This window comes from Mixophyes fleayi, chromosome 2, assembly GCF_038048845.1.
Source record: "Mixophyes fleayi isolate aMixFle1 chromosome 2, aMixFle1.hap1, whole genome shotgun sequence".
Lineage (NCBI taxonomy): Eukaryota > Metazoa > Chordata > Amphibia > Anura > Limnodynastidae > Mixophyes > Mixophyes fleayi.
The window spans coordinates 331,513,688-331,537,386 of NC_134403.1; the positions used below are offsets into that span (position 1 = coordinate 331,513,688).

Genomic DNA, 23,699 nt, shown 5'->3' on the forward strand with positions numbered 1-23,699 from the left:
TTAATGCATCTTACATGTATTGTCACACCACCAAAGTTACCATTGATTCTTGAAATTATCTATTGGCAAATCACTGAAAAATGGAAACCTTCATTTCTTATTTTTGTATTTCATTTACCTCTATTGCACCCCATGGTGTTTTGGAATAACCTGTTCACAAGTCATTTACTATATTTGAATTTCCAATAACCCAGTTTCTGGATAGTTATTTTCATAATTCGGATTGTGCCCAGTATGTACCATAGAAGAGTGTTGTGACCGTACAAGGGGCAGTGCTGTACTTATGTACCCTGTTCTCTGGCCTAAATATATTCTATTTATACTGAGCAGATCAGTTAATGGACAGGGCCCCACATTCTGTAACTAGTAACTCTGCACTTCAGCCGACATAGGACAGACCAAATGTTTCACCGTTCTCTAGTTGTCTTTTATTGGGTACAATACAGGAAATGTATCCATTATGATGATTGTGATTAGTTCCAGTTATATAGCCTCATTTCTTACATCTGTTTTACAATAGGTTAAATTCCACCCCATTAGTTTTTAAAAATCTCATAGAAAAATACAAACATTTTGTTTCATCAAACAACAAATACACCACTCAGAAGTACATAGCTATTAGGTTAGTATAATTGTTAGCACAGATAAAGGAGTTACACTGCCACCATGTTTTTTTTTCATAATGTATTCTATTACTACCATGTTGGGCAATTTTCAGATAGAAGAAATGGATATAGATGTGCTGGAGGAAGCTTTTTACCTGTAAAGGAAATAAAAAGATTGTATTACTGTATATGTTTTTTTTATATATAGCAATCATCATTATATATTTATATAGCACAGCAAATTCCGTAGCGCTTTACAATTGGGAGCAAACATTAATAAAACAATACTGGGTAATACAGACAGACAGAGAGGTAAGAGAACCCTGCTCACAAGCTTACAGTCTCTGCACCACTCCTCCATATACTGCTAGGCTGACACTTATTCACAGAGGTTTCTTGGTCAATCAATTACCTACCAATTACCATTTCAACCAGTTATATGGCTGGTATATATTATATTTGGATACACTGTTTTATACATTAAAATAAACTCCAAACAAGTTAAAGGAGAACCCCATTCTCTATTTATCTTCATTTTTGATACATTAAAAACCCTTAACCCAACCAGAATAACCACATGGGTTCCTCTTGGGATGATGACATTTTTGTGGGGCTCGGTCCCAGTGCGACCAAGCAGCTGGTTCACTTTCAAAAACCATCTTAAGAGCCTGGAGAATCGAGAAAAGGGGAGTGATGATGAGATTTCATATGTTATATATATATATATATATATATATATATATATATTTATTCCCAATCGATAGTAGGCTTTGTCTGTACCCAAAGTGTAGATCATTATTAACTACTTTAGAGACAAGAAAACTATATACTCAACTCTGTCATATTTTTATTACGTTCTATCTTCTAAAAAAAAATATATAACACAATGACTTTCTATTCCTCCCCAGAAAAGTATGTGCTTAACATACTAATGGGTGCTCTGGGGGGTGCCCAACTCATTGAAGCACAATCAGACCACCGACACTGTCTTGTTGTTTGGTTTGAGATTTAGGGCGGATACCCCAATGTGGAAACTTTTGTATGGCCTCTGTCCTCATGAAACACTCCCTCAATATCTGGGATTCAGTAAATACTTCCGCAACCTTAGGGAAGCTTATCTAAAAAAAATACTGGTAACAAAAAAAAACAAAAAAACATAACATCAATATACATGTTTCAAGATGGGTAACAACTAACAAGTATTTCCAGACTAAATGTGGTTTGAAAACCCAAAAACATTACCACCTGATGTAATCCTTGCCATTTTACCTATTGGCTTTAGGAGGAAACACGGATTAACGAATTAACCTACTTGTATGTTTTTGGAGTGTGGGAGGAAACCGGAGCACCCGGAGGAAACCCACGCAAACACGGGGAGAACATACAAACTCCACACAGATAAGGCCATAGGCTGGAATCGAACTCATGACCCCCCAGTGCTGGGAGACATAAGCTATAAACTTAAGCAACATGGCTAGACTGCTGTCTTTTTGCAGTTTAGCTAGTTTAAAAACAGTTTATATTCTAATATAAAATGTCTACTTTTTATTTATCATCATTATTCTCGCCGCCAATTTTGTAACCCCAATGCTGAAAAGAGGGAATTCTGAAACCACTTGCACAACTAATCATTGTATCCTTTTTTGGTGGAAAGCAGATTCTCACAGCCACAAGAATAGGGCTGGGTGCCCAAGGAACAGACTACACCCTCCGGCACCTCTGCCATGCTGGGAGTATTTTCAGACTGTCAAAAAGAAGGTTAATGTGTTTTGATGCATACTTGCACTCTTCTGTATGTATATTGCTGATTTTATGAGCCTTGCTTCAACTGAGTGACTCCTCCCCCCTGCGTGGAGGTCCCCCATGTGTTCATCCTTGTGCGATTTCCCCTCTTTTCTTTTTTCTGTACCCCATATATTTTTGAAAATTTTCAATAAAAATATTGACAATAAAAAAAAAAAAAAGAATAGTGCTGGGTACACACTACAGTGTTTTCAGCCGAGTAATGGTTCAATCAAACGATAAACGACCGTTCGGCCCGATATTGCATTAGTGTTTATGCTCCAGCGATGAACCAGGATTGTTTCAAGCACCGATCATTGTTTGATTTGATTGTTCAACAGAACTATAAATCTCGTTCAGCTATGGAACGAGGTCCTCACAACCTACTCACACACAACCTAACGTGACCATGTCACCTACACCCAGGACACCATTTTCTCGAAGTCATTTACAAAATATACTTCATAGTAAAACATCACAGATGAAGAACCAATGAACAACTTGTGAGAATTATAAACAATTAATCATCAGCTGTTATCTCCGGTATCTGCTCATGTCTCTACCTGGACAATGTAATCTGTCAACTATCAATTTATCTACTTAATTTGTTTCTTTGTCTCTTGTCTTGTCACATATTCACTAACCCTTATCAAAGCTCACAATGTTCACTAAAGTGTTCTTACATTCCTTCCATGGAATTATTGCTCACATTACATCATTTACACTCCTGATTCACACTCCTTTATCTATATTGCCCCCTCGCTACTCCACTCCCACTAATTAATACTCATAATCTCTTTTCCTATCTTAAATACTTAACTTTTATATCCTCTAACTGCCACCACAAAAGAATTTCTCGTACACCCCTCAACCATCTGTATTATTTCTCTTTCCTTCTTATATTAGCTTGTGATATATCAGCCAATCCAATTCCCCCTCATCTCCCATTAATATCATTTGGAACACTGTATTACACCCCTTAGGCCCCTGCACCATCTAGTACCCCACTGTGCCTATTGTCCCATTTGCTCCTTTTGTCTCTCACTACCCCTCTCTTTAGAATGTAAGCTCTCAGGAGCAGGGTCCTGTACCCTCTATGTCTCCTGTCTGTCCACTCTCTGTCTTTCTCACTTGTCTCTGTCATGCATTAAGCTGAATTGTGTCTGTATGCTATTCAATTTGCTGTCTTATTATATATTTATTATTCTGCTTATGAGTGCCCATATGCGTTCACTGTTCTTATGTATGTTTTTTTTTTTTTTTGCATGATTTGTTATGTAGTGTGTCACGTGAAAGTGTTTGTATAACTATGTATCGTGTATTGTATCATTTATAAATGTGTACTCTATTCACCCTGTCTATGTACGGCACTGCAGAAACTTATGAATACAAGATAATAATAATTTTGTGGGCTGAGCTAATAATATTCTATACTTTAGCCTATCACATACTTGCCAACTTTTTGTCTATGCCTTCTGGGAGCTGCCTGGGGGTAGGTGGGCGTGCAGGGGGGGTAGGGGAGTAGGGGGGGGGGGGTGAAATCATGTCATTTTGAATCCGCCCCTGCTGCCATTCCGGGAGAATCGCGGTATTTTGACCCTAATTCTGCCCACTTCCTAGTGAAGTGGGCAGATGCGGGAGATTGCCATACTCTCCCGGGAGTCCGTGAGACTCACCCGAAATGCGGGAGTCTCCCGGACATTCCGGGAGAGTTGGCAAGTATGGCCTATCGTCTCACTAGGAACCTGTACTCACAAGTCAGGCAGTGATTCCATGATATAACCGGTTCCTGGTAAATAGAGACCTTGCATTTCAGCCCGCAAAACAGATGCCTAAAATATGTGTAAGTAACTGATCCCCTATAAAACCTTTTTCATAAGACTTCCAGCAAGTAACCTTTATATCTAGCAGAACATTAAGCTGTAATTCAGAGATTGTAACACTGTTGATATGCAATTCACGCAGTGACAGCGTTCATAACAAATTATAAGGAGTATATTGATGTTTTACAATCATTTAGATTAATCATCCTCAGAGCTAGTTTGATGTTGCTGTACAACAGGCTTAATAGTTCAATGTCCACAGTTTCTCTACCCCAAGTTAAAGGAGCCTTGTAAAACAATTCCTGTAAATCAGTCAAGAGGCTTCATTCTACTGGTCTGGTTCAAGGGGTAATTACAAGACAGATGAAACTTAAAAGAAGGTTGTCAGGAAAGGGAGTTGCATTTGATAAAAGATGGCTCAAAGCCCATATGGAAATAATTGACTGTTCTGTTTGTAAGGACACAGCAGACAGACAGTCGTGTGTTGTGTGATCACAGTGACATTACAGAGGTTACTTACATAGCGGTGTCGTCTCGGCTCTTCTTACACTGCAAAAAAATAAAACGGGTGGTAATCATTTGTGTAATGTGTGAAACGTAACTTGCCAGTGGCGCACGCAGGGGGGTTTCTGGGTCTCTAGAAACCCCCCCTGCGCTAACTAAATGGCCAGTGTCCTATACAGCAGCCGCGGCGCTGTCAACGAAGCATTCGCGGCAGTGCTGTATTGTATACAGCACCGCCGCAGACGCTTCTTAGACAGCGCCGCGGCTGCTGTATAGGACAGCGCTGGCTCTCTCTCGTGGGTTGTTTTTTTTTCGGTCGGCGGGGAGAAACCCCCCCCCCCCCCGACAATCCTCCGTGCGCCCCTGCTTGCATTATATACACAATTGATAAATGGATTATGATAGAGACTACAATGATGGCTATAAATAAAACGATCTTTCTACTAACATAAACAAGGGGCCCTGTTTATTTACTGGAACTGACAGCAAGCGGAAACGTATACTGGTCCAACGGATTTATCAATGAACAACACCGTCCTTTATTTATCTTTTTTAATTGTGAATATGTAGAATATTTTCCAACTGTCATTTTAGTGTCATTATTTCCCCCCTTTCTTTCTCTTTTAGATAGTTGTTTAGTAATCCAATTCCATTTTTTTTTTCTTACAAGTCAGTGTAAAACTCATTCAACAATTTTAGGTGGATAATTACTAACCAAGGGCCTGATTCATTAAGGAAAGTTAAGTAAAAAATGTAGTAAGTAGTCTCCTAGACAAAACCATGTTACAATGCAAGGGGTGCAAATTAGTTTTTTTTATTTTGCACATAAGTTAAATACTGTCTGTTTTTTCATGTAGCACACAAATACTTGATAGCTTATTTATACACTGAAATGTAAAGTTAATATTTGTGTGCTACATGAAAAAACAGCGCCACCTCTTAGGCTTCGCCTATCCACCTTTGTTTGTCTTTCCTCCAATCCCTTTTAATTATTTAAAGGTCTGGGTGTTCCAGCACCACATAGCGGATTCCTTCATGCAGTCTTTAGTGTAGTTCCATGCCTTTCTAGTCTTTCAATCCAATCAACTAAAGACATATTAGTGCCATCAATTTTCAAAAGTTGAGCCACAGCTATAACTAGTGGTACCATGACTGTAGCCGCAGCGGATGATGTAACATGGGAGTACATTACTCAAGATCTGTGGTGTCCATCAGCAATTCAATGGACAGGACAAGGTCTTTCATTTTTCATCTAGAGGCACAGCGGGTGTACAGAACAGCTGCTGAATCCTGTAGCCTACCGATTAACGCCTAATGGGTGAGTGTGCCGACATGGAGTAGTGTTATACATTGCTTCTTCTTCTTCCCATTAATGAGGCTCTATCTATTTATTGGAACTAACAGCAAAGGAAACACGTTTATTTTATTTATGTTCCCAACTGGACTCTTCACTTTCTCACTTGCAAAATACAATAAAAGCTACTCCCACCAGTCTGGTGAGACTTTTCTCAGTATCATTTCTCTCTTGGCTGTTTTGTAATCCCTTCACATTTATATTTCTTCTTTTCTTCGTAATCCAACCATAAATCTCAGTCAATAATGTAACAGTACAATTTTTTCATTTCAGGCTGATAGGTAATAACCCATGTACTTGGGTACCATACACTGTATTAAATGTTTCAGAAATATACAGTAACTAGAGATGTTTACTGACCCCCATTTTCTGGTTTTGGTTTTGGTTTTGGATCTAGATTAATTTAATGTTTTGGTTTTGGCAAAACCGTCCTTGTGTGTTTTTGGTTTTGGATTTGGATTTTTTAGAAAAAAAACTAAATTTTGCTAAAATCACATAATTTTGCTCATTTTTTCCCCCTACATTATTATTATTAACCTCAATAACACTAATTTCAAGTCATTTGCAGTCAATTTTGACCACCTCACAGGTCACAATATTATTTTCATACACTTTCAAACAAAGACTGCAGATTTTGAAGACCAAGCCTGCCAGCCCTAGTATTTGTATTTCAGCAATGACCATTAGCAATGGAGCATTGGTGCTCTCATGAATGTCACTGGAGACTTTGAAGAACACTGCTACCCCTCCTCTTTCTTTTATACCTATGACGCTGTCCAATTGCACTAGAGACTGCCAAGAACTGTGCTACCTCTTCTGTGTCCCTCTGTGAAATGGCGCTAGATCTCCGTGGAGGGCGGTACTTATAGAATTCAAAACTAGCGAGATGCGAGATCTGACAACGTAACAATGATATTTTGCCTCGTTTTCAATTCCGAAAGAGCACGAAAGTACCAAGTCGGCTCGGTACTCGGATCTGCTAAGTTTGGGTGTGTTCGGTTCTCGGGGAACCGAGCCTGAGCATCTCTAACAGTAACCATCTGCTGGTTTTAGAGAATAATACAGTCTTTATTTTATTTCTCTTCACTGTTCACACACAGATCCTTCGATCCTTCAGATTTGTGTGTGAACTGTCCTGTGGTAATCTGTCCTGTGTTCTTTCCTCTTTCTCTTCCTCTGTGTTGTGTCCCTCTTTCCTCACTTTTTCTTAAAATGTTTTATTCACTCTTATTTTCTGATATAATCTAGTACACTCAGTGTGTCTGACATTCTTTTCCCTGTCACTATGACTCCAGCGTGACACGTCCTCATTTGTCTGTCCTCCAATCTCTATTCCGCCAGACACAAGCAATCTGCCTGGCAAAGCATTCTCGATTCCCGTTAGGCGAGAGACTCAATGACGCTGTTTACCCCCCTTACTCAGTCTGTCATTGTGACACACCAGCTCATTCTATCTGTTCTCCAAGTTACCTCTCTTTTCTATCTACTCCCATTATTATTCTACCTGTTGTCCAGTTTCACCCTCTTATTCTACCTGATCTCCAATGTCTCCATCTCATTGTACCCCGTTACTTGTCAGTCTGGTCTCCAATTTCACTTTCACATTCCATCAATGTACCTTCTCATTTTACACGTCCTCCAAATTCTCACTCTCACTCTACCCCTTCACCTTCTCATTCTACTCCTTTACCTCCTTCTACCCCTTCACCTTCTCATTCTACTCCTTTACCTCCTTCTACCCCTTCACTTTCTCATTCTACTCCTTTACCTCCTTCAACCCCTTCACCTTCTCATTCTACTCCTTTACCTCCCTCTACCCCTTCACCTTCTCATTCTACTCCTTTAACTCCCTCTACCCCTTCACCTTCTCATTCTACTCCTTTACCTCCCTCTACCCCTTCACCTTCTCATTCTACTCCTTTACCTCCCTCTACCCCTTCACCTTCTCATTCTACTCCTTTAACTCCCTCTACCCCTTCACCTTCTCATTCTACTCCTTTACCTCCTTCTACCCCTTCACCTTCTCATTCTACTCCTTTACCTCCTTCTACCCCTTCACCTTCTCATTCTACTCCTTTACCTCCTTCTACCCCTTCACTTTCTCATTCTACTCCTTTACCTCCTTCTACCCCTTCACTTTCTCATTCTACTCCTTTACCTCCTTCTACCCCTTCACTTTCTCATTCTATTCCTTTAACTCCCTCTACCCCTCACCTTCTCATTCTACTCCTTTACCTCCTTCTACCCCTTCACCTTCTCATTCTACTCCTTTACCTCCTTCTACCCCTTCACTTTCTCATTCTACTCCTTTACCTCCTTCTACCCTTCACTTTCTCATTCTACTCCTTTACCCTCCTTCTACCCCTTCACCTTCTCATTCTACTCCTTTACCTCCTTCTACCCCTTCACTTTCTCATTCTACTCCTTTACCTCCCTCTACCCCTTCACTTTCTCATTCTACCCTTTACATCCTTCAACCCCTTCACCTTCTCATTCTACCCCTTTACTCCTTCAACCCCTTCACTTTCTCATTCTACTCCTTTACCTCCTTCTACCCCTTCACTTTCTCATTCTACTCCTTTAACTCCCTCTACCCCTTCACCTTCTCATTCTACTCCTTTACCTCCTTCTACCCCTTCACCTTCTCATTCTACTCCTTTACCTCCTTCTACCCCTTCACTTTCTCATTCTACTCCTTTAACTCCCTCTACCCCTTCACCTTCTCATTCTACTCCTTTACCTCCTTCTACCCCTTCACCTTCTCATTCTACTCCTTTACCTCCTTCTACCCCTTCACTTCTCATTCTACTCCTTTACCTCCTTCTACCCCTTCACTTTCTCATTCTACTCCTTTACCTCCTTCTACCCCTTCACTTTCTCATTCTACTCCTTTACCTCCTTCTACCCCTTCACCTTCTCATTCTACTCCTTTACCTCCTTCTACCCCTTCACTTTCTCATTCTACTCCTTTACCTCCCTCTACCCCTTCACTTTCTCATTCTACCCCTTTACATCCTTCGACCCCTTCACCTTCTCATTCAACCCCTTTACCTCCTTCAACCCCTTCACCTTCTCATTCTACTCCTTTACCTCCTTCTACCCCTTCACCTTCTCATCTACTCCTTTACCTCCTTCTACCCCTTCACTTTCTCATTCTACTCCTTTACCTCCCTCTACCCCTTCACCTTCTCATTCTACTCCTTTACCTCCCTCTACCCTTCACCTTCTCATTCTACTCCTTTAACTCCCTCTACCCCTTCACCTTCTCATTCTACTCCTTTATCTCCTTCTACCCCTTCACCTTCTCATTCTACTCCTTTACCTCCTTCTACCCCTTCACCTTCTCATTCTACTCCTTTACCTCCTTCTACCCCTTCACTTTCTCATTCTACTCCTTTACCTCCCTCTACCCCTTCACTTTCTCATTCTACTCCTTTAACTCCCTCTACCCCTTCACCTTCTCATTCTACTCCTTTACCTCCTTCTACCCCTTCACCTTCTCATTCTACTCCTTTACCTCCTTCTACCCCTTCACTTTCTCATTCTACTCCTTTACCTCCTTCAACCCCTTCACCTTCTCATTCTACTCCTTTACCTCCTTCTACCCTTCACCTTCTTATTCTACTCCTTTACCTCCTTCTACCCCTTCACTTTGTCATTCTACTCCTTTACCTCCCTCTACCCCTTTACCTTCTCATTCTACCCCTTTACATCCTTCGACCCCTTCACCTTCTCATTCTACTCCTTTACCTCCTTCGACCCCTTCACCTTCTCATTCTACTCCTTTACCTCCTTCTACCCCTTCACTTTCTCATTCTACTCCTTAAACTCCCTCTACCCCTTCACCTTCTCATTCTACTCCTTTACCTCCTTCTACCCCTTCACCTTCTCATTCTACTCCTTTACCTCCTTCTACCCCTTCACCTTCTCATTCTACTCCTTTACCTCCTTCTACCCCTTCACTTTCTCATTCTACTCCTTTACCTCCTTCTACCCCTTCACTTTCTCATTTCTACTCCTTTACCTCCTTCTACCCCTTCACTTTCTCATTCTACTCCTTTAACTCCCTCTACCCCTTCACCTTCTCATTCTACTCCTTTACCTCCTTCTACCCCTTCACCTTCTCATTCTACTCCTTTACCTCCTTCTACCCCTTCACTTTCTCATTCTACTCCTTTACCTCCTTCTACCCCTTCACTTTCTCATTCTACTCCTTTACCTCCTTCTACCCCTTCACTTTCTCATTCTACTCCTTTACCTCCTTCTACCCCTTCACCTTCTCATTCTACTCCTTTACCTCCTTCTACCCCTTCACCTTCTCATTCTACTCCTTTACCTCCTTCTACCCCTTCACTTTCTCATTCTACTCCTTTACCTCCTTCAACCCCTTCACCTTCTCATTCTACTCCTTTACCTCCTTCTACCCCTTCACCTTCTTATTCTACTCCTTTACCTCCTTCTACCCCTTCACTTTGTCATTCTACTCCTTTACCTCCCTCTACCCCTTTACCTTCTCATTCTACCCCTTTACCTCCTTCGACCCCTTCACCTTCTCATTCTACTCCTTTACCTCCTTCGACCCCTTCACCTTCTCATTCTACTCCTTTACCTCCTTCTACCCCTTCACTTTCTCATTCTACTCCTTAAACTCCCTCTACCCCTTCACCTTCTCATTCTACTCCTTTACCTCCTTCTACCCCTTCACCTTCTCATTCTACTCCTTTACCTCCTTCTACCCCTTCACCTTCTCATTCTACTCCTTTACCTCCTTCTACCCCTTCACTTTCTCATTCTACTCCTTTACCTCCTTCTACCCCTTCACTTTCTCATTCTACTCCTTTACCTCCTTCTACCCCTTCACTTTCTCATTCTACTCCTTTAACTCCCTCTACCCCTTCACCTTCTCATTCTACTCCTTTACCTCCTTCTACCCCTTCACCTTCTCATTCTAACTCCTTTACCTCCTTCTACCCCTTCACTTTCTCATTCTACTCCTTTACCTCCTTCTACCCCTTCACTTTCTCATTCTACTCCTTTACCTCCTTCTACCCCTTCACTTTCTCATTCTACTCCTTACCTCCTTCTACCCTTCACTTTCTCATTCCTACTCCTTTACCTCCCTCTACCCCTTTACCTTCTCATTCTACCCCTTTACCTCCTTCGACCCCTTCACCTTCTCATTCTACTCCTTTACCTCCTTCGACCCCTTCACCTTCTCATTCTACTCCTTTACCTCCTTCTACCCCTTCACTTTCTCATTCTACTCCTTAAACTCCCTCTACCCCTTCACCTTCTCATTCTACTCCTTTACCTCCTTCTACCCCTTCACCTTCTCATTCTACTCCTTTACCTCCTTCTACCCCTTCACCTTCTCATTCTACTCCTTTACCTCCTTCTACCCCTTCACTTTCTCATTCTACTCCTTTACCTCCTTCTACCCCTTCACTTTCTCATTCTACTCCTTTACCTCCTTCTACCCCTTCACTTTCTCATTCTACTCCTTTAACTCCCTCTACCCCTTCACCTTCTCATTCTACTCCTTTACCTCCTTCTACCCCTTCACCTTCTCATTCTACTCCTTTACCTCCTTCTACCCCTTCACTTTCTCATTCTACTCCTTTACCTCCTTCTACCCCTTCACTTTCTCATTCTACTCCTTTACCTCCTTCTACCCCTTCACTTTCTCATTCTACTCCTTTACCTCCTTCTACCCCTTCACTTTCTCATTCTACTCCTTTACCTCCCTCTACCCCTTCACCTTCTCATTCTACTCCTTTACCTCCCTCTACCCCTTCACCTTCTCATTCTACTCCTTTAACTCCCTCTACCCCTTCACCTTCTCATTCTACTCCTTTATCTCCTTCTACCCCTTCACCTTCTCATTCTACTCCTTTACCTCCTTCTACCCCTTCACCTTCTCATTCTACTCCTTTACCTCCTTCTACCCCTTCACTTTCTCATTCTACTCCTTTACCTCCCTCTACCCCTTCACTTTCTCATTCTACTCCTTTAACTCCCTCTACCCCTTCACCTTCTCATTCTACTCCTTTACCTCCTTCTACCCCTTCACCTTCTCATTCTACTCCTTTACCTCCTTCTACCCCTTCACTTTCTCATTCTACTCCTTTACCTCCTTCAACCCCTTCACCTTCTCATTCTACTCCTTTACCTCCTTCTACCCCTTCACCTTCTTATTCTACTCCTTTACCTCCTTCTACCCCTTCACTTTGTCATTCTACTCCTTTACCTCCCTCTACCCCTTTACCTTCTCATTCTACCCCTTTACATCCTTCGACCCCTTCACCTTCTCATTCTACTCCTTTACCTCCTTCGACCCCTTCACCTTCTCATTCTACTCCTTTACCTCCTTCTACCCCTTCACTTTCTCATTCTACTCCTTAAACTCCCTCTACCCCTTCACCTTCTCATTCTACTCCTTTACCTCCTTCTACCCCTTCACCTTCTCATTCTACTCCTTTACCTCCTTCTACCCCTTCACCTTCTCATTCTACTCCTTTACCTCCTTCTACCCCTTCACTTTCTCATTCTACTCCTTTACCTCCTTCTACCCCTTCACTTTCTCATTCTACTCCTTTACCTCCTTCTACCCCTTCACTTTCTCATTCTACTCCTTTAACTCCCTCTACCCCTTCACCTTCTCATTCTACTCCTTTACCTCCTTCTACCCCTTCACCTTCTCATTCTACTCCTTTACCTCCTTCTACCCCTTCACTTTCTCATTCTACTCCTTTACCTCCTTCTACCCCTTCACTTTCTCATTCTACTCCTTTACCTCCTTCTACCCCTTCACTTTCTCATTCTACTCCTTTACCTCCTTCTACCCCTTCACCTTCTCATTCTACTCCTTTACCTCCTTCTACCCCTTCACCTTCTCATTCTACTCCTTTACCTCCTTCTACCCCTTCACTTTCTCATTCTACTCCTTTACCTCCTTCAACCCCTTCACCTTCTCATTCTACTCCTTTACCTCCTTCTACCCCTTCACCTTCTTATTCTACTCCTTTACCTCCTTCTACCCCTTCACTTTGTCATTCTACTCCTTTACCTCCCTCTACCCCTTTACCTTCTCATTCTACCCCTTTACATCCTTCGACCCCTTCACCTTCTCATTCTACTCCTTTACCTCCTTCGACCCCTTCACCTTCTCATTCTACTCCTTTACCTCCTTCTACCCCTTCACTTTCTCATTCTACTCCTTAAACTCCCTCTACCCCTTCACCTTCTCATTCTACTCCTTTACCTCCTTCTACCCCTTCACCTTCTCATTCTACTCCTTTACCTCCTTCTACCCCTTCACCTTCTCATTCTACTCCTTTACCTCCTTCTACCCCTTCACTTTCTCATTCTACTCCTTTACCTCCTTCTACCCCTTCACTTTCTCATTCTACTCCTTTACCTCCTTCTACCCCTTCACTTTCTCATTCTACTCCTTTAACTCCCTCTACCCCTTCACCTTCTCATTCTACTCCTTTACCTCCTTCTACCCCTTCACCTTCTCATTCTACTCCTTTACCTCCTTCTACCCCTTCACTTTCTCATTCTACTCCTTTACCTCCTTCTACCCCTTCACTTTCTCATTCTACTCCTTTACCTCCTTCTACCCCTTCACTTTCTCATTCTACTCCTTTACCTCCTTCTACCCCTTCACCTTCTCATTCTACTCCTTTACCTCCTTCTACCCCTTCACTTTCTCATTCTACTCCTTTACCTCCCTCTACCCCTTCACTTTCTCATTCTACCCCTTTACATCCTTCAACCCCTTCACCTTCTCATTCTACTCCTTTACCTCCTTCTACCCCTTCACTTTCTCATTCTACTCCTTTAACTCCCTCTACCCCTTCACCTTCTCATTCTACTCCTTTACCTCCTTCTACCCCTTCACCTTCTCATTCTACTCCTTTACCTCCTTCTACCCCTTCACTTTCTCATTCTACTCCTTTACCTCCTTCTACCCCTTCACTTTCTCATTCTACTCCTTTACCTCCTTCTACCCCTTCACTTTCTCATTCTACTCCTTTACCTCCTTCTACCCCTTCACCTTCTCATTCTACTCCTTTACCTCCTTCTACCCCTTCACTTTCTCATTCTACTCCTTTACCTCCCTCTACCCCTTCACTTTCTCATTCTACCCCTTTACATCCTTCGACCCCTTCACCTTCTCATTCTACCCCTTTACCTCCTTCGACCCCTTCACCTTCTCATTCTACTCCTTTACCTCCTTCTACCCCTTCACCTTCTCATTCTACTCCTTTACCTCCTTCTACCCCTTCACCTTCTCATTCTACTCCTTTACCTCCTTCAACCCCTTCACCTTATCATTCTACCCCTTCTCATTCTACTCCTTTACCTCCTTGTACCCCTCTGTTTTGCAGTTTTGTCTATTCATTCTACACCTCTTATCTGGACACAGATCAGAGGATGATGTTTAGCCATCTCAATACTCTGCTCTTTTTAAATTCAGACAGATTGACAAAGTCTAAACTGTGACTAAACACCAGACACACATTATGCCCAGTTAGAAAAGTAATTAACATCACCAATTTTGAGGAATGTTACACGGATATCCAGGCTTTACAAAGAATTTAAACATTAACTTTGTTGCATGTTAGTTGCAAATGTATTCAAGTGTTATTAAAGCAGCAATCCCATAAAAAAAATCTGGTGGTTTTTTTTTTAAATATAAATCATTGTGGCAAGCCATACGAAGAATGTTGGTGTTTACCATTCCACATGTATTTTTTCTCTTCAGGCTGCTATTGATGATTTATGATTCTGAACTCTCTTGGCAACCACAGACGCATGACACATGATGTAGTGAGCAGGGTGGCTTTGGAATTCCACTTTGAGCTTTTTCTGCACTTTGACATACTTCTACTCCCTGTGTCCACTTCTCTTGTTCTGCATAATATATGCAGGGCAGTGTTACCATTTGGTGATGACCTACAGCACCAATTCAGAGGCACCTTATACACTGAATGAGTGACATAATGTTTCTAAGGGGGGATTCAGGGGTAGGAGCAGAGAGGGTGGCACCTCAGGTACCTAGTCCCCTTCCACTGGCCCTGGCTATATGTAGTTCTCAGTAGTTTTCCTTATTCTGTATGTTGGGACAACCACACAGTACAACTTGCTGTATGTGTATGGAGAACTGCATGGTATTTATTCTCTTGTTCTCTATGCATGTATATACACAATACCACTACTCTTTACTGTATGATGGGCACCACAACATTAAAACCACTGAGAAGTGAAGTGAATAACATTGATTATCTCATTACAATGACACCTGTCAAGGGGTGGAATATATTAGACAGCAACTGAACAGTTACTACTTGAAGTTGATGTGTGGGAAGCAGGAAAAATGGACAAGCGTTAGGATCTGGGTTAGACCATCTCCAAATCGGCAGGTCTTGTGGGCTGTTCCCGGTATGCAGTGATTAGTACCTACCAAAAGTGGTTCAAGGAAGGACAATCAGTGAACCACTGACAAGGTCATGGGCACCCAGGGCTCATTGATGTGCATGGGGAGTGAAGGCTGGCCCATCTGGTTTAATCCCACAGAAGAGTTACTGTAGCAAAACTTGCCGAAAAAGTTAATGCTGGCTATGATAGAAAGATAATGTAAGCAAAAATTATCGCACCAGTTTGTGTTTTGAAACTGTCGCACAATATACTCAGTATGTGTTATATCTGACTTTTTGTGTATATAATAAACAGAATGATCATTCAATACCTATCTGATTTCTTGAGGCGCTACTAGCAAATTGAATTGATTACAAAATTTAAAGGAGCAGAATCTGTTTTTGGAGTGCACTACATTAAACAAATTCTGTCCCTTTGAAGTATGATAGAAAGGTGTCAGAACACACTGTGCATCTCAGCTTGCTGCATATAGGGCTGCCTAGCCGCAGATGGGTCAGAGTGCTGACCCCTGTCTACTACTGAAATTGCCTACAATTGGCCAGAAGTAGTCCATGGAACAATGGAAGAAGGTGGCCAGTTCTGATTAATCGCGTTTTCTTTTAATTATGTGGATGACTGGGTGCATGTGAGACAATTACCTGGGGAAGAGATGGCACCAGGATGCACTATGGGAAGAAAGAAAGCCGACAGAGGCAGTGTGTGGTGATAGGGGAATGTTCTTCTGGGAAACCTTGAGACCTGACATTCCTGTGGATGTTACTTTGACAGGTACCACCTACATAAACATTGTTTCAGAACAAGTACACCCCTTCATGGCAACAGTATTGCCTGATAGCAGTGGCCTCTTTTAGCAGGATAATGCGGCCTGCAACACTGTAAAACATGTTCAGGAATGGTTTGAGGAACATGACAAAATGTTCAAGGTGTTGACTTGGCTTTCAAATTCCCCAGATCTTGATTTAATCGAGCATCTGTGAGCTGTGCTGGAAAAACAAGTCTGAGCCATGGAGGTCCCACCTCACAACTTACAGGACTTAAAGGATCTACTGCTAACGTCTTGGTGCCAGATACAACAGGACACCTACAGAGGTCTTGTGGAGTCCATGCCTCGACAGGCCAGAGCTGGTTTGGCAGCATAAGGGGGACCTACACAATATTAGGAATGTGGTTTTAATGTTGTGGCTGATTGACCTATATTTCTATTCTGATTGTGTATGCATGGATAACCACACAATAATTATTCTATTGTTCTGTATGTATGGACAATGCTTATCAATTTGTATGTACTTCTATGTATATTTTAAAGTGTAATTTTATAACAATTTAATGATGTTCTAATGCATATTTCCAAGGCAGTCTCTATTTGTGAATCTGTATCCATTCAACTAATTTTTAACTCTTGGGTAATTAGGTGTACTCAGTATAGGCTAAAAGTTTTGGGATGAGCTTGAGCACAGCACATAGAAGCTCTTGGATGTGTCCTAAATTAAGTGTGCTTATACTGAATATTTGATACAAGGAAAATAAGACAACTATTTTGTTCAGATATAAGAAAAAATATATATTGTATTTAACTACGTAGAGGGTCTTTGTATTGGGTCCTACAGATGGGTCTTGTATACTCCAGTCTGACACTGTCCCTAGGTATTATTCTTGTACTTTTTAAAACAGTTTTATTGGAAGTTTCCATCATGGTTAACAAGCAATCAAAGTACAAACTATGTAACATGACCTGGAATCAATGAAGTCATATATGTATATAACATGTAGCAGTCTTCATCATTTGCATGGTGTCTGTGAACCAATCATGTAACAAATGCGGAAAAAAAACCTGTCACTTTAAAGTCATTAACTATAAATCCTAATCTTTTGTCTCCCTTTAGAGTGTTAGGGGACATTTATTTATCCATAAATTCCTACTAGATGAGATGGTGTTATTGTTAACAATGATGTTGGATGAAGATCTAGAAGGAGGGAAGACAATGAGTTTGGTTTTGGTTATATTAACATTGAGCAAACATGAGGACATCCAGGTGGACATGTCGAAAAGGCAATCGGATACACAAGACAGGAGGGGAGGGGATAAATCAGGAGAAGAGAGGTAGAGTTAAATGTCATTGGCGTATAGGTGATACTGGAGACCGAGTTCACCCAGGGAGGAGGTGTACAGAGAGAAGAGCAGAGGGCCAAGAACAGAGCCCTGTGGGACTCCTATGGGGAGGGACGAAGGGGGGAGGAGGAACCAGAGGTGGACACAGAAAAGGAGCTTTTGGCGAGGTATGAGATGAGTCATGCAAGGACGGAGCTAGAGAGCCCAACAAAAAGAAGGGTCTGCAGCAGGAGGGGGTGGTCCACGGTGTCGAAGGCCGCAGAGAGGTCCAGGAGGATGAGCAGGGAGAAGTGACCCCTGCCTAATAATGATATGTTTAGGGAAATCTCGTGGGAAGGGTTTGTTTCTTTGGAGGCAGCTACTATCATTCGTATGAGTCAGCCACAGTCAATTTCTGATTCTTTTTTTTTTTTTATGTGGATATTCCAAATTGCCCAATAAGAGGTTTAATAAATATGTTTTAAGTTCCAAAATTAATCTATTGCCATAAGTCAATAAAAAAAATCTGATTTTGGTGTCTGTCAATTGCAGAAGATATTACATGGTGCTATGTGGCTAAGAAATGTCATCTTTGGTGTGTTAATGATTATTAAAATGTACCTGTCAACTACACATAGTGGAGGCAGCCATTAATCTAATATTCAGCCTATCAATTCACTAAGAACTAGTGACATCACTGAGGCATACAATTATATTACTGGTTATCTTATGTCTGCAAAATAACTTCGCCCCCTCTGCCCCAACCAAATAATATTGGGTATTTTTCAATATCATTTGTGAATATGTCCTAATCAACATCCGTTTGCCAACAAGAGCATTGATTCATGCTAGGTTCCTGCTGCACTTGATGTTCCATTCAGGAAGGGAAGGGAGGGGGAGCAAACTGTACAAAATAGTGATGCTGCCAAAATGACTTAAATAAAAAAAATAAATATATATATAGATAGAGAAAGAGAGAGAGAGAGAGACACAGACATATTACCTATAAGTATATTTATTATCAGTCACTTTTATACCAGTGTTTCCCAGCCCTAGTCCTCAAGTACCCCTAACAGTGCAGGTTTTCAATATCTCTTTGCTGGAGCACAGGTGTAATCATTACTGCCTGACACATTTTGAAAGATGTGGTATAATTATACCACTGGTCACCTGGAAAACCTGCCCTGTTAGGGGTACTTGAAGACTAGGGTTGGGAAACACTGCTTTATACTCTTAAATATTCATCTAGGATTATAAAAACTTACTCTAATAATTTTGTCTCTCCGTGCAAACAGTCCAAAAGCAATAACGAGGGCTCCTACCACCACTGCTGCTGCGATTGCTTCCACGGGAAGAGGGACCTTTCGATCTGTGCAAGGAAAACCACATTTAACATTCTGTTAAGATCACAGATGCAAATTTACAATCAATCATAAACAGAAAAAATCCTGAGAAATTGAACATGACTCAATGTACTGTGGCCGTACCCCAGACCAATAGACCACATCTCTTTGGCTCATAGGAACTCAGGTCTGTCACAAACAAAACAAGCCTGATGGAAGGTTAAAACCAAATGGAAAATGACAAGCCTATAGCACTAGAGCAATTCCTTCCAGTTGTTTGTGTGACTATTTTTCTGCCAAGACTCCAGTACTGATGAGCACATTATTACTTAGTATGATGTGCGAATCTTGTAAGCAGTGGGTGACGCAGGGTGCTCTATACCATATATAAAATAATTCAAACCTGTTTTTATGCACACAGCAAAAAGTAAGATTTACATTTGCAATAAAGGATTTCCTAATACACTTCAAGGAGTAGAAACTATGTATAATTTGAGGTCTTCACAATATTGGCCACAGAGTCTTTTCTGCATGTAAAATTCTTAGCTTAAAGATGGCAGTAACTAGTCTTTAGTGACTGCTTTCAATGGGCTGCCCCTTGTTTATAGGGGAAATACACAAATAGGTGACATAAACCAACATATATAAAGATCCTAATGGTAAAATTGTGATCATTGACATAAAAGCAATTATCTATTACTGTCATTAGTTATATTATACTCAAACAACAGTCAAAATACCAGTATTTTAGGGGAAAAGTTGCAACTAACAGAGATATCACCAGTGAGGTGACTAAAATCGAGCAGACGTCTCCCTGTGACCTGATTAATTCATATGTCAGAACACTGAGGCTGCTTGGACAATAGAATCTGACAGCTACAGGGTCAGACTGGGCCACCGGGGACCGGGCTATCCCCCGGTAGGCCCTGACCCTGATCGCTCCCCTCTTCATTGGTGGGGGGAGCGGATTTTTTTTTTTAAAAAAAGAATGCTCACGTGACTGCGGCGCTCCCCGACTCCTCTCTGCTCCGTTCGCACTAAATGTCGGGCGTGACCTCAGCACGCCTGACGTTCAGTGAGGAGCGCCGCAGAGAGGAGTAGGGAAGACGAGAAGAAATAAGCCGATAGAAAAGGTAAGTGAAGCAACGGAAGCAAGGGGGGAGCAGAGTGAAGGGGGAGCATGGTGCAGAGTGAAGGGGGAGCATGGCGCAGAGTGAAGGGGGAGCATGGTGCAGAGTGAAGGTGGAGCATGGCGCAGAGTGAAGGTGGAGCATGGTGCAGAGTGAAGGGGGAGCATGGTGCAGAGTGAAGGGGGAGCATGGCGCAGAGTGAAGGTGGAGCATGGCGCAGAGTGAAGGGGGAGCATGGCGCAGAGTGAAGGGGGAGCATGGCGCAGAGTGAAGGGGGATCATGGCGCAGAGTGAAGGTGGAGCATGGTGCAGAGTGAAGGTGGAGCATGGGGCAGAGTGAAGGGGGAGCATGGCGCAGAGTGAAGGGGGAGCATGGCGCAGAGTGAAGGTGGAGCATGGCGCAGAGTGAAGGTGGAGCATGGCGCAGAGTGAAGGGGGAGCATGGCGCAGAGTGAAGGTGGAGCATGGCGCAGAGTGAAGGTGGAGCATGGCGCAGAGTGAAGGGGGAGCATGGCGCAGAGTGAAGGGGGAGCATGGCGCAGAGTGAAGGGGGATCATGGCGCAGAGTGAAGGTGGAGCATGGCGCAGAGTGAAGGTGGAGCATGAGGCAGAGTGAAGGGGGAGCATGGCGCAGAGTGAAGGGGGAGCATGGCGCAGAGTGAAGGTGGAGCATGGCGCAGAGTGAAGGTGGAGCATGGCGCAGAGTGAAGGGGGAGCATGGCGCAGAGTGAAGGGGGAGCATGGCGCAGAGTGAAGGTGGAGCATGGCGCAGAGTGAAGGGGGAGCATGGCGCAGAGTGAAGGTGGAGCATGGCGCAGAGTGAAGGTGGAGCATGGCGCAGAGTGAAGGTGGAGCATGGCGCAGAGTGAAGGGGGAGCATGGCGCAGAGTGAAGGGGGAGCATGGCGCAGAGTGAAGGGGGAGCATGGTGCAGAGTGAAGGGGGAGCATGGTGCAGAGTGTGAAGGAGGCCAGAGCAGCATGGCAGAGTGTGAAGGAGGCCAAAGCAGCATGGCACAGGGTGATAAAGGGGGGCCAGGAGAAGGGGGGGGGAGCCGCATGGAGGGCACAGTGTGATCATAAGGAGGCACAGCATGGTGATGAAGGGGCACAGTAATGCGTGTGTGATGGCACAACGGGCTTGTGGCAATGTAATGTGTGTGTGGGGTAGGTGGTGGCTAAATAATGGGTGCTTTTTTGTTTGTAGGATGAAGGTAGGGCAATTTAATTTTATAGTGGGAACTATTAATTTAAGATGGGCTGGTTTGGGGGCTATTAATTGAATGTGGGGCTGAGTTTGAGCAGCATGAGGTCTATTTATTAAATGTGAATATGAATTATTTAATGGCAGTGACGGTTGCGGGAAATAGGTATATTTATTATACGTAAATCCGATTAATTTATTGCAGGGGCTGTCTGGAGGGAAATAGGTTTATTAAATGGGAATACTATTACTTTAATATTGGGGCTGGAGGAAGGCCTAAGTATTAATTGTGGGTCCTATTGATTTAACGCCGGGGCTGGTTGGAATTTTCTAAATGTACACATTATTTTTTACAAATAGGGCCCCCAACATTTCAGGATCCAGACAAGCCACAACTAAAGAAACCAGGAGCCACAGGTGGTAAAAGTGACAAAAACAGGTAGGACAGTCTGTCAAATGTTCTGAGTCTAGTGCAGGCTTGGCTAACCTGTGGCACTCCAGGTGTTGTGAAACTACAAGTCCCAGCATACCCTTCCAGCAATAAGCTGCTATATATTGGCAAAGCATGCTGGGGCTTGTAGTTTCACAAACACCAGGAGTGCCACAGGTTAGCCAAGACTGGTCTAGTGGGACAAACCCGATTTTTGGTGACTGTTCTGCCCAATCTTAGGGGCAGGTCAAGACTGTGTACTCTTTATATACACACTGCATTCTTTATATACTACACTATGGTGCTAGCTGTCCTTCGTGGGCTGACCCCTCTCCCTCTATAGTGTCTGGTCTCGCCTCTATGATGGCTGGCCACACCTCCTCTGGTGGGCCCCTAGCGTTTCAGTCCCCCGGTGGGCCCTTTATGCCCCAGTCCGACACTGGACAGCTAATTCGAGTCCACTTGCAAACAATTTCCTATAGGATGTATAACAAATCACAGGATGAATCGCTGTCTGATAGTTTGTAATGATAGCTTCTGGGGGCTGCAATCATACCGCAGAGTGGGGATCTGTGATTACACAGTAAGTACATCATTGAAGTGGGGACATCTGCTTTAAATGCTAGTCACCTAATTGGAGTTTGGCTTTAAAGGCAAGCACCAGACTGGGGTCTGCTATAAACATTAGCCACCAGATTTAAGCCCCGAATTGAAATTACCAAATTGAAAGTCTGCTTTATACACTAACCACAATAATGGTTGTCTGCTTTAAACAATTCCCACCATATTGGACTAATTTTATACTAGAAAAGTGACTGGAAGTCTATTTATATACTAGCCACCAGATATAAAGTCTGATTGGTAAAATACAATATTAGAAATCTGTTTCTTACACCAGAAAGCATATTGATTTGATATGTATACCAGCCATCATATTGGAGGTCTGTTTAAACTGTCATGTTAATGACACTATAGATGCCACTGACTGGTATTGGCGCAACTAAACAAGGCGCAGAGTCTAACGCACCCCCGGTATTCACCAGGGACCCCCGCAAGAAGGTATGGACTAGGCTGCCTGAGGTGCGCAGGTCGCGGTTCTCCAAGTTAGTTACCAGTGCAATGGAAGAAGTACAGGGATGGTTGTGCAGTCCGGGTCAGATAATAAACAATGGTGCAACACAGGGAGGACCCAGAAGAATAGTCAGAGATGAGCCAGAAGTTAGAATCCAGACAAGGTGCAGTACCGAAGCACAGGACAAGAGAATGGTCAAGAACCAGCCAGGAGCCAAATAACAACAACAGGAACAGGGAAACTGCAGGCAGGAACGCTGGAGCTGGTGAACCAATACTCTGGCACCAGACTGAGGTAAGTAAGTGCCCAATATAGTGGTGTCCTGTGTCTGATAGGATGGTGCTGATTTCGGCAGTCAGATGCACCTGACCACCGATAAACAGAAGAGGAAAGCATCCCACTGCCTAGCAACGGGAAGTGACCTTACAGCGCATGCGCGCAGCGTCAGGCTGAAACCGGAAGTACATCCCGTTGCCAGGCAACAGGACACGGCCCCTACAGGAGTACAGGCGTCCGTCTCCAACACCTATGGACAGTGCGGGGATGGTGTCTGACATAAACACTATTAGCCACCATATTGGAGGACCGCTTTATATACTAGTGACCAGACTTCAGGATGCTTTATACACTAGCCACCAGACTTAAGGTGTGATTTTTATTGTGAAAAAGTTTTAGTGATTTTTTGCAAAAATTAAAAGTACAGAGATACAGAAATAAAATGGAAAGGGGGCAGGACATATCTATGGGGGTAGGGGAAAAACGGGTACATAGTGTGGAAGGAACCCCATAGCAGATCACATCAGCTAATACCCAAGCCTGAGAGTACAAAAGCATGACATAAGAAAACACTATAACACTGCACCCCTGCACATAGCTCTAGCCCTCGTCCATATTACCAGAAGAGGATGAAGAAGGAAAAGG

The 23,699-nt window shown here is 42.9% G+C and overlaps 1 protein-coding gene across 1 annotated transcript in view; it reads right to left on the reverse strand.

Annotated features, from left to right (window-relative positions):
• Positions 1-405: 405 nt before the first annotated feature.
• The window catches only part of TMIGD1 (transmembrane and immunoglobulin domain containing 1), a 48,283-nt gene continuing 24,989 nt past the window's right edge, over positions 406-23,699 (reverse strand). Inside the window, exons 6-8 of the mRNA XM_075196896.1 lie at positions 18,867-18,970; positions 4,731-4,759; positions 406-760 (exon numbers count right to left, since the gene is read on the reverse strand). Coding sequence (XP_075052997.1) covers positions 757-760; positions 4,731-4,759; positions 18,867-18,970 — 137 coding nt within the window. The 3' untranslated portion in view covers positions 406-756. The remainder of the gene's footprint in view (positions 761-4,730; positions 4,760-18,866; positions 18,971-23,699) is intronic.